At 38.4% G+C, this 12,264-nt stretch overlaps 1 protein-coding gene across 2 annotated transcripts in view; it reads left to right on the top strand.

Annotated features, from left to right (window-relative positions):
* Nucleotides 1-12,264, top strand: part of LOC132382567 (monoacylglycerol lipase ABHD2-like) — an 85,724-nt gene that overhangs the window by 17,162 nt on the left and 56,298 nt on the right. The window contains exons 2-4 of one of the 2 annotated variants that reach the window (XM_059952897.1): nucleotides 2,579-2,681; nucleotides 4,017-4,094; nucleotides 5,032-5,240. In XM_059952897.1, the coding sequence (XP_059808880.1) occupies nucleotides 4,059-4,094; nucleotides 5,032-5,240 (245 nt within the window). In that variant the 5' untranslated portion in view covers nucleotides 2,579-2,681; nucleotides 4,017-4,058. The remainder of the gene's footprint in view (nucleotides 1-2,578; nucleotides 2,682-4,016; nucleotides 4,095-5,031; nucleotides 5,241-12,264) is intronic. The other variant, XM_059952898.1, reaches the window with a different exon arrangement.

Here is a 12,264-nt window from a genome sequence, read left to right as displayed (position 1 = left end):
TATCAGTGCAAACTTGTCCTTTCATAATGTGGTACAGTATGGAATTAGGGCCTTGATCCACCAAGACCATGTCGACCATCAGCATTTACACATATACCATTTTATTCCAACCACATTCTCATTGGCTTTGTTGTTATATGCCCTGTTGTCTGCCAATTGTACTTTACTCTTATGATCTCAAATTATATTGTAAGAGAATTAGCCACTTGACTTAACACTCCTTGCAATTCACCAGCCTTGCTTTATACAATGGTGCTATAGAGTTTGTGGACTCTGTAGAATTTTCTCTATTTCTGCAGAAATATGACCTAAAGTATGATCAGATCTTCACTCAAGTCCTAAAACTAGATAAAGAGAACCCAATTAACCAAGTAACACAAAAAACATAATACTTGTTCATTAATTTATTGAGAAAAATTATCCAATATTACATGTATTTGTTGGAAAAAGTATGTGAGCTTTTGCTTTCAGTAACTGGTATCACCCCCTTGGAAGCATTAACTTCAACCAAACACTGAAATGCTAATTGTTGATCAGTTCTGCAGATTGGCTTGGAAGAATTTTAGGTCTTTTCTCCTTACAAAACTGCTTCGATGCTCTGATGTTGGTGGGCTTCCTTGCATGAACTGCTTGCTTCAGGTCCTTCTACAGCAGTTCTATCGGGTTAAGGCCAGGACTTTGACTCAGCCATTCCAAAGCACAATATTCTTCTCTTTAAACCATTCTTTTTTTGATTTATTCTTGTCTTTTGGGTCATTGTCTTGTTGCATTATCCAACTTCTATTAAGCTGTCCAGGCCTTAAGGCGGTAAAGCAGGCCCAAACCATGATGCTCCTTCCACCATGCTTCACAGTTGGGTTGAGGTTTTGGTGTGAGTGTGCAGTGCCCTTTTTCCTCGAAACGTAGCAATGTGCATCTTTGCTAAAAAAGTTCTTTTGTCTCATCTGTCCACAGAACACTGTCCCAGAAGGGTTGTAGAATATCCAGGTGGTCTTTTGCAACAATGTTTTTGGAGCAACTGTTTCCTCCATGGTGTTCTTCTATGAACACCATTCTTGTTCAGGGTTTTCCTAATAGCGGACACATGAACACTGACCTTAGCAAGTTCTAGAGATTTCTGCAGGTCTTTTGCTGTTACCCTTGGTTCTTTTTCACCTCCTTTAGCACTGCACATTGTGCTCTTGCTGTGATCTTTGCAGGATGCCCAGTCCTAGGGAGAGTAGTCTCCATTTGTAGACAATTTCTCTTACTGTGGACTGATGAACACTCAGTTCTTTAGAAATTATTTTGTAGCTTTTCCAGCATCATTCAACTCTACAAATCTTCTTCTAAGGTCCTCTGAAAGTTGTTTTGATTGAGGCATGGTGCACATAAACAGATCTTTCTTGAGAAGAGCAGGTTATGTCTGTAACCTGACTTTGTGTGTCTTTTTTATGGGGCAACTCGCACCTCCTATCTCATCTCATTCATTGGAACACCTGACTCCAAAAAGCTTTTGTAGAAGGCATTACCTCAGAGGCTCACATAATTTTTCCAACAAATACGTGAAAAATTGGATCATTTTTCTCAATAAATAAATAAATGAACAAGTATCATGTCCGAAATAGAGAAAATTCTACAAGGTTCACAAACTTTCTAGCACCACTGTATGTTTAAGTGTCTGTGTTAACACTCTGCGTGGATTCAGCTCACCTCGCTTCATCTCATCTTTGTTAATACAACCACTTACTATTTTTTCTGCCTTAAGCTTTCTCTCAAATACATCTGTGCTACTCACTTTAATTACCGTAAAAATGAATTTCTACGTAAGAACCATTCAAAACTGCATTTCTGTATTTATGACCCACTGTTCCATGTTGATAGCCTTCCTTAACTGTTCAATCTCACTGCTCCTCAGTATTGCAACCTCTTTCAATACTTAGTGCCAGTATATTTATTTAGAATATACACCCTTCCGTATTCTGTCAGTGTTTTCAGGTAACTTTGACCTATTCCTCTTGGCCTCTCTTGTGACTCACATTTATAAATAGTCTTTTCAATAGTTCTGCTACTGCCCCGATTCTGCTTAAATATAACTTCAACTTAAAGTAGTACCCATTTTAAAGGTACCCTGTGAATGCATGTTTTTGTTAGAAAGCCATAAATATAGCTCATTATATAATGCATTTCACTGGACTCTCAATTCTTGAAATATGGAAGAAATCAGTAATAATTCATGAGTGTGCAAGAGCAGTTTTCCTGAGGTGTGTGGTGTTGGCAACAAGAACAATGGTGGAGTAACCACAGCAGAAGCACCTTTGATGTTCCAGATGGAGCTAGAATTTACAAGCTGATGGGATAATTGAGAGTTAAAAATAGCAATGTAAATTTCGTGAAGAAGTCAGTGCGTGAAGGATTGTCTTAATCATGATTCATCTAAAACAGAATTATTTTCTGATAGGTGCAAATAGTATGTTTGTCATGATGTGAATTTCATGTGAAACCCTATTTATTGCCTTGCTTTTTCAATTTATTAGATCTTTTTAACCTCAGACCATTTATGCCTATACATATATTAAAGTAGCTTTTGTTTTACTAGGTTGGCAGTCAGAAGTTCAAATCCTGTTACTTGAAGAGAACCATTTTTTCACCACTATTCTGATGATTGATTTTGCCTTTGATCAAAGTGACTAGCTTAATTGGTAAGTTCTTGTTTCTCTTTAAATTTTCTTATTTTTACTGTGTGTTATGAAAGTGAATTATTGCAAAGATGGGAAAAGTGGTTTAAAGATTATGTAATCCCTCTGCCATGCAACTCCAATCCATCCTTGAACCTCATGTAATGGAAATGGACTTCTCCGAGAAATGTGTCTATGATTGCTTTTAACATTGTTGATTCGAGGTAATAACCAACCCCCTAATGTAACAGAAGAATAGTGTTTTTAGGGTCCATGAGATTGGTAAGATTACTAATAACTTGTTCATAACTGTCACTTAGAGCAAATTGAATTATCTTGTGAATCAAGATGGACTGCCTTGTCTCAGCAAATTGCAATGTGAAGAAGTATCATTGTAGACATTAGGAACTTTCTGTAACTGTCATTGAATTATATGCAGGTCTACAAATTTGTTTTGATTTTCTCCTCTCAAAGAATGACTCAATTTACTGTATGTAGTATTGTGCTTGGGAAATGCTGGCTAAGTATAGAATCAGAATCAGGTTTGTTATTACTGGCATGTGTTGTGAAATTTGTTAATTTAGTAGCAGCAGTTCAATGCAATACATAACATAGAAGAAAAAACAGTAATAATAAAATATAAGTAAATCAATTATGTAGTATACATATAATGAATAGATTAAAAACATGCAAAAACAAATACTGTAACATATTAAATAAGTGAGATAGTGTTCGCAGGATCAATGTCCATTTAGGAATTGGATTGAAGAGGGGAAGAAGCTGTTCCTGAATTGCTGAGTGTGTGCCTTCAGGCTTCTGTACCTATCGCTCCATGAATATGCCCTGGGTACTTTGTAGACTAGTACCCAAGATGGAGCCGACTAAATTTATGACCCTTTGCAGCTTCTTTTGGAGAAATCCGTGAGGGAACATCAAATCCAACACATCACTCTCTGTAACTGTAGCTACTTCCCTTCCCCTTTCCCCCCACCTTCTTATTCCTGGCTTCTTCTCCCTTTTTGCAGTCTTGATGAAGGGTTTCAGCCAAAATGTCAGCTCTTTGTTCCCCTCCATTGATGCTGTCAGACCTGTCCACCAGTATTGTAAATGCATTGCTTTGGATTTCCAGTATCTGTGGAATCTCTTTTATTCATCAAATCCAACTGATTCCTTTGTAGTTGTTTCTTCCCAGCATCTAAGTATTCATTTCTCACCTGTCACCACACAGACCACTTCTAAGGAACTATTTTGAATTAACTAGAACCAAGTAAATTGATTTGAGTTGGGTAGTCAGCAATCTTGTACCTAAAGCATAATGCCAATGTTTTTCAAAGATTTGGACTATTTTTATGGTTTCAGTATTATGAGTGGTGTGTTGGCATTCATCTGCCTCAAAGGAGAATGGGTGATGATCATCATCTCAAGCCTGAGTGGAAGGTATGGAGATCCTGAGATGCCCAGTCATCAAGATCCCTCAGCCTCACCAGTGTAGTCATAAGAAAAGTTTATGAAGCAATAGGTTTGCCACCAGCTTGGCTGCAGAAACTGCTGGAAGAATTTTCAATAATGTCCAGCCGCCTTAGTGTAGTGTAGTGGGTGGTGCTCTAGATCCGCTCTGGATTTGCTGTCTGGGTTTATTCCCATAGCCTTCATCTCTCCCAAGGCTGCCCACAAGGCAATGGGGCTTTTAACTCATAGCTAGGGATCTGGTTCATAAGCACCAGGGCATGTCCACACGCTGGTGGGCATGCATGCTTCGTGTGCAGGGATCAGACCTCCTCCCTATCCTCTGTAGCCTGAGTCTGAAAGGAGTTCAAGTTTCCGTGTGTCGCCAGCGAGGAGGTGCTACATGAGGCTTGCTGTTGGAGAGGCTATGTACTGGCAGGGAGAGACTTACACATTCTGCTGTCCTTTTTGCAAAACTGCTAGCCAGCAGTGGAAGCTGAAAGTGAGAGTGACAATCATGACCCATTACACTATCACACTAGATGGGTCACAACAACCATTTTGAGGTATACCATGAGAGGTGTAGGTCAGGATGTTGCAAGCAGACTCTTTCCACTGAGGTTGGGTGAGGCTAGATGAAGAGGTTAAGGGTGAAAGATAATTTATTTTAAGGGAAACCTGAGGGGGATCTTCATTCAAAGGATAGAGCGAGTCCAGTTCGAGCTGCCGGCGGAAGTTGTGCTGGTTTCATCACAACATTTAAGAGTAGTTTGGATAAGTACATGGTTGAGAAGGGTATGGATTCAGGTGTGGGTTGATGGGACGAGGTAGAATAACAGCTTGGCATGGATTTGATGGGCTGATGGGCCTGATTCTGTGTTGTAGTGCTCAATAACTCTATAAACAATTTTTTAAAAAATACCTACAGGTAATAATGGCAGACTCCGAAAGTGTAAGGATTGCTCCAGAAATGCCAGCCATGTTTGATGGGATGAAGCTGGCTGCAGTAGCTGCAGTGTTGTATATCATTGTAAGATGTCTGAATCTTAAGAGCCCCACTGCTCCTCCAGAGCTGACGTTCCAGGACACCCCACTGACTCGATTCTTGCTGAAATCATGCCCACTGCTGACCAAAGAGTAAGTAACTTAATTGCATTTCCATTAAATGTAGGTGTACAACAGTTACATGTGTTGTTAAAAGCCCAATGCCTTAATTTGAAGGACTCTTCAATGCACATGATTGAATTTTTGTTTCAAGGAAATTGCTATTAAACTGCCTCCTACCTAGATCTGATAACACTAAACTTTACATTTTTTAGTTCTCTTGTGATGCAAAGTACAAATATTTCTAGTTGAACTCTTTTTTTTTGGTCTCTGCTGGCTTTATTTAATATTTGGCATAATCAGGTGTGATTGGTTTTTTAAAAAAGAGTTCAGTCAAATGAAAACCTTCTGGTCTCCAAGGTCCAATTAAATTGCAATTTATAATAATGCCAATTCGCTCATATTCCAAGTTGTATTAACTTATTACTGTGTACCATTGTTGACTAGCTAATGACTATTACATCACTGACCATATAATAATGCCAATTTGTGCACATTCCAAGTTGTATTAACTTATTAATGTGTACCATTGTCAATTAGTTAATGACTATTACATCACTGACCAGCATTTTCCACAAGCAACTGGGATTGGACATCCCTTTATAAAAGTGTTTTAAAATCCACAGACAACATTTTTAACTGCTTGTGCTAATTTTATCAAAATTTAAATGATTCTTTTCCAAGTTTGCAATTGTGCTTTTTAGATTTTATCTACAAAAGCTAGAGAAATACATGGCCAAATGTAAAATAATGTTTTTCTTTTGACAAGTGAACAATTGAGATCGTGCCACATGAAATACCAATGTATAACTTCTAAACTGCTAAATTAATGCAATTATCTGAACTGTAAAATGTTGATAACTGCCATTGATATGTGTAAAGAAGGGAGCAATTTTGAGTTTGAGGTATATCTTTTCATTGGAGCAATTCTGTTGATCTGTGGCCCTTCCAGTAATATGTTCCTTATAATTATAATTTTCAGGAATTCCTTAGGAGAATATTTAATAATTTCCCTAAAGTTTAGTGTGTACTGACAAAAGCCGGCACAAATGGTTATTAGGGATCTTGTTGAATGATTATGTAATTCACTTTCATGTAACACATCCAAAATGCTGGAGGAACTCAGCAGGTCAGGCAGCATTTATGGAAAGGAATAAGCAGTCAACATTTTGCCCTGAGGCCCTTCATCAGGACTCTTCTACCCTGATGCAGGGTCTCAGCCAAAATGTTGACTGTTTATTCCTTTCCATAGATGCTGCCTGACCTGCTGAGTTCCTCCAGCATTTTGTGTGTGTTGATCTGGATTTCCAGCATCTGCAGAATGTCTTGTGATTATGATTCATCTATAAGTATTGGGGTATATGGATCATGAATATGGAAATTCTTTTCAAGGGGATTATTTGCAATAAACTTGAAAGCACATCCTTTGGAAGTTCACAATGAGTGAACTTATGTTTTTTGGTCGAAAGTAATCCTACTGATCATTTACTAATACAGTACAAGAATATTACGAAAGTTTGAAGATAAACTTGTAGTTTGTTGATTTCAGTTTCAGCCGAGCAATAGTTCAACGTTTTAACGGCTGCAGTAATTCAGCTTGACTCCACTGTTAGATATTGATAATGGAAACATTTTCCTTTGACACAGAGCAGTGAGTTCTTCCAGATGATGTGCAAATCATGCTAGGGCTGTTAACAATCAGTATCACATCCAAATTTATAATTTTAAGAGTTATTTAAATGTAGTATATTAATAGACCTTTCATAAGGACTTATTAGAATACGCCAGGTCTCCTCTTAACCATTTTGACAGCAATGTTTTTATTTCATAAATTTTAAGATTTTATCTCTATTTAATTTATAATCTGCTTTTTCAATAAGATATCATAAAAAGTGCAGATGTAAATTATAAATTAAAACCTTGAGGTCCTTAATTTTAACTTGAAATGTCAAACTGATGTGAGGTAAAATTGGTCACCACTTGAGCCATACTGATCCTATGTTGTTCCAACTTACATTAAACCATAAAATTATAAGACATAGAAGCAGAATTAGGCCACTCGGTCCCTCGAGTGTGCTCTGACATTCCATCATGGCTGATTTATTATCCCTCTCAACCCCATTCTCTTGGCTTCCCACCATAACCTTTGACGCCATTTTATGACTTTTTTTTCTCCTCTGTTTCTTTTGACAAGTGACAGTTGAGATCACACCACTATAAATATGGATGTATAGATTTTAAATTACCAAGTTATTGCAAAATTATCCAAGTTTTAGTATCCCTATGATTTTGGGACAGTGCCATTCTTTGCAGTGGCAAACTTGTAAATTTGTCAGGATGGTCTTTGTTCGGCAGAGTGAATGCCTCATGTTCGCAAATTTCCTCTAGCCCTCCACTCCTCTGCCAAAGGGCCTGGTGCCTACTTGATATTCTCCTTTTCACAGCAATAGACATCAATAGCTTTATGTGTCAATACCCATATTATGTCAATCATTGGAAATGACATTTGTTTACTTTTTAAACATTCATTGTCTGTGATAATTCACAAGGGCCTTTAATAAAGGAAGACAGAGGCAAAAATTGCCTTTGATATTGAGGCTAAATGGAGATTGATGAGATGAATGTCAAGGAAAGGTTTAATGTAAGGGAGATTTCAAGGGGGGAATTCCAGAGGATAGAATTTGATTGCTAACAGTAGAACAAACTAAGTGGAGAGCAGGCAGGAGGCTGCAAAGATATGGGAGGTTAGTGTGTTAGAGAATATTCTAGAATTAAATGAGGTGAGGACAAAGATAATTATAAAATTAAGATGGTGAAAATTATTTCTCAAATGAACATAGTTCTGTTGAAATGGAATCAAACTCTTTACCTTTTTTTTTAAAAAAAATGGATTGAGTCTAGCTGGCATTAACATTGATTGGATCTTTTCTATTAAATAAATGTTAGCTCTGTAGGCCTGACTGGACAGACTGGCAGACAGAAGTGTATTGAATTTCATTTGCCTGGCTGGGTCAGAATTGGATTTCATTTGCCTGACTGATTCAGCAACTTAAATCCTACACCCAGATACTCAGCCATTTTCTGTAGTATATTTAAAGACGGAAGAGAGAACTGGTCTTCTTGAATGGGAAGTTTAACATCACAGTTTTGTGGGATATAAAAGTTAATTTGGTGTCTTCAATTATGTTTCTGTGAGATGTTGAGAAAGATAAACATAACATTCACCTGAATGAAAAGATGTATGTTGTAACCAACTGTGCAGTTAAGTTTGTTCTCGCAAAACTATTTTTCTTTATGGCTTAGGTGGTTTGAATTTTATTGAAAATATTAGCAAATTACCTTTAGCTTTGATCCTTTACTAACATTATTGTCCTGTTTTATTGGCTCCTGAATGGAGTTGCTGAATTGATGATGTTATACCACCAATAATGTAGTGGCAGATTGGCTGTTTTGACTGCATGCTGTTGAATAAAATATCCTGGGTTCACTTTGCTACAGATTTGGGTAAATAATCTGGGTCAATACTTAAGTGCAACACAGAGGAAGTACTACATTGATACATTTAGCAAGGAATAATTAAATGTATTTGTTCAGGCCTACAAAAGATCCCACAGCACTTTTTGAAAAGTTGGGCAGTTCAGCCAGTGTCCTGGCCAATGTTCCCTCTAATTTGTAATGGCCAGTGTGTGCAAAATCTTGTGCTGTGCAATTTTTTTTGCCAACATGTGAAAACTGAATTTTTAAGTGGAAGTAAACCTGAAGCTGTTTTTAAGGATAGTAAGCCATTCTGCTTAATGAACCAGTAGTTCATTTGTGCTTTGCCCTTTTGCTTCTTTGGAATTTGCCAGAGTGAATCAATAATTCCTTCAATGAAAACAGTATTGATAAGCCAGTTTTAAAACCTGCTGACAAATCATCACAAACTTCACATTGTGAAGATCAGAAACCGGAAAAGGAAATGTAATTGTGTACAATTGTGAAATATATGTAACATGCTGATGAATTAGAGAATGACAAGCTTTTTTGTGCAGTTTAAATTCCTTTGTGCACTGGTAACAAAAGATGTGTGCACTCGTACACATGCACACCTTAGAGGGAACATTGGCACTGGCTAACATTTATGCCAAAGGTAACATCAACCAAAGCAGCTTAATTTGTCACTTCCATCCCATCAGATTCTAAGGAACCGTGGCTGTTATTTGATCTGTTTCAGAAAGTGCTGTGTAGTCTTTGAAGCAATTTTATTGTCCATATAAAGTATTACAAAAGTGCAAACCTCTGGCAAGACTTTGTTCATTTCCTCATTGAGTAGTCTGCCAATACCATTCATACCTCTAGTTCATTTGTACTTGTTAAATCATATTTTGCATAAGTATTTTCACTTCAAATAGTAGCTGAAGAAGTTCTCTTCATGTGTTTGCATCCTATTTAAATTCAACGAAAATTGAAAATATTTATGAAGATTGCAAATACAGGTGACCCCTCTGGACAGCTTTTCGGGCTAAGACTCTAATTCAGGACTGGAAAGAAAGGGGGAAGATGCCAGAATAAAAAGGTATAGGGAGAGGAAGGAGGATAGCTTGAAGGTGATAAGTGAAGCCAGGTGGGTAGGAAAGATAAAGGGAGAAAGAGAAATCTGATAGGAGTGGAGAGTGGACCATTACCCTTGTTATGGCTGTCTAGGTAACAAATTAGTGAATAAAGTCCAATCTGGGCACTTTTCAAAAGGTGCTGTGGGATCTTTTGTAGACCTGAACAAATAGGTTTAATATTTCATCATGAAGGTGATTCCAGTAACAAAGCTGCACCTCCTCTATTTTGGCTCAAGTATTTTTCTGCCCTTACTTCTTTTGCTAGGCACAGATAATTGAGTATATTGTAGCGGTGTGCTACACGCAACGCTAAAATAACGACACGGAGTTGGTAAACTGCAGTTAAAGAAGATTTTATTCGAACTTCATAGCTTTGCTTTAAAGCCTCCCTGATCCCGCTCTCCCCGGGCGCGGATGCTGTAGGGGGCACATACTCACAATCCTGCGCAGGCTTTTCCCTTTGTTGGTGAAGCAGACCTGGCGCCCTTTTGGGACTGACCTTTGTGCTGGCGCGCTGGCTATTTGTGAGCCGGTTCGAGTGCGCTAGGAAGTGAGTCGCCACAATATGGTATTTTCTGACATGGGTAACCTCTGGAATTATTGATGTACATGTCCGAAGGAAAATGCACAACATTTAAAATTTACCAATAGTAGTTAAGTAGATGAAGTTAAAAAATAAAACTGGAATTGTAGATCAGATTAATTTGCATCTTAAAGAGAAAAAAGGTTAATGGCTTAAATATACAGTGGCATGCAAATGTTTGGGCACCCCTGGTCAAAATTTCTGTTACTATGAATACTTAAGTGAGTAGAAGATGAACTGATCTCCAAAAGTCATAAAGTTAAAGATGAAACATTTCTTTCAACATGTTAAGCAAGTTTAGTGTATTACTTTTGTTTTGTACAATTTTAGAGTGAAAAAAAGGAAAGGATCACCATGCAAAAGTTTGGGCACCCCAAGAGATTTGAGTCTCAGATAACTTTTACCAAGGTCTCAGACCTTAATTAATTTGTTAGGGCACAATCATCATTAGGAAAGGCCAGATGATGTAAACTTCAAAGCTTTATAAATACCCTGACTCCTCAAACCTTGTTCCAACAATCATCAGTCATGGGCTCCTTGAAGCAGCTGCCTAGCGCTCTGATGATTAAAATAAATCATGCCCACAAAGCAGGAGAAAGCTATAAGAAGATAGCAAAGCATTTTCAGGTAGCCGTTTCCTCAGTTCATAATGTAATTAAGATATGGCAGTTAACAGGAATGGTAGAGGTCAAGTTGAGATCTGGAAGACCAAGAAAACTTTCTGAGAGAACTGCTCGTAGGATTGCTAGAAAGACAAGTCAAAACCCCCGTTTGACTGCAAAAGACCTTCAGGAAGAGCTAGCAGACTCTGGAGTGGTGGTGCACTGTTCTACTGTGCAGTGACACCTGCACAAATATGACTTTCATGAAAGAGTCATCAGAAGAAAATCTTCCCTGCACCCTCACCACAAAATTCAGAGTCAGAAGTTTACAAAGGGGGTTCCGGTGATGTCATCGTCGAGAATGGCAGCTTAAGTCACTAGCTCCTCTGGAAAAACGCGTATTAAGCCCCGTTATTCCATCAAATATATTTTTCGAAAAATATTTGAACTGAAAAGAGGAGCAAGAATGGGGAAAAGGAACGGAAATAAAAAAAGTGACACTGCGGAGCCTGTGTCCGAGAGGAGTGCAGCGAGCGGCTCTCCGACCCGACTGCGTGCGAGCGAGGCGGCTACTGGGTCTCATTCAGGCGAAGCGGCGAATATCTTCGAAATCCTGAAAGAAATAATGGAGGTCCAGAAAGAAATAAAGCAGCAGCTCCAGGATATTAAGGCAGAGCTCGCCAGCGTTAATCAAAAAATAGTGGTGGCAGAGACTCGAATCGAGAAGATGGAAGATCACGTTCAAACGTGGAACGGATACTGAGTAAGACAATAAAAATATTACATCACCAAGAAGGTAAACTGTTTGACCTGGAGGGAAGATCACGGCGGAAAAATATCAGAATCTACAACGTTCCCGAAGGAGCGGAGGGCTCGTCTATGACGGAGTTTGTCGAAAAGCTACTGCGGGATGTGCTGGATATTCTCTTGGTTATGAAGCTGGAAATCGAGAGGACGCACCGCGCGCTGGTTCCGAAACCTAACCAGGACAGAAAGCCGCGCTCTACTATAATTAAATTCTTTTGGTACAGCACCAAGACGCAGATTCTACAAAAGGCCTGGGGTAAGAAGAGAGTGTTTTTGGATGATAAATTAATATATTTTGACCGAGATTACCCCCCTGCGGTCCTGCAGAAATGCAAAGAGTACTCTGAAGTAAAGTGAGTACTAAAGCAAAATAAGATTAGATTTCAAACTCCGTACCCTGCTAAACTTCGAGTGTTTTATGACAATGGGATGCAGTTGTACCAGACGGTGGAAGAGGCGACTACAGACATGAA

Source organism: Hypanus sabinus, chromosome 28 (genome assembly GCF_030144855.1).
Source record: "Hypanus sabinus isolate sHypSab1 chromosome 28, sHypSab1.hap1, whole genome shotgun sequence".
NCBI lineage: Eukaryota > Metazoa > Chordata > Chondrichthyes > Myliobatiformes > Dasyatidae > Hypanus > Hypanus sabinus.
Note: the sequence above shows the minus strand (reverse complement) of the source record. Positions and strands in the feature narration are given on the sequence as shown.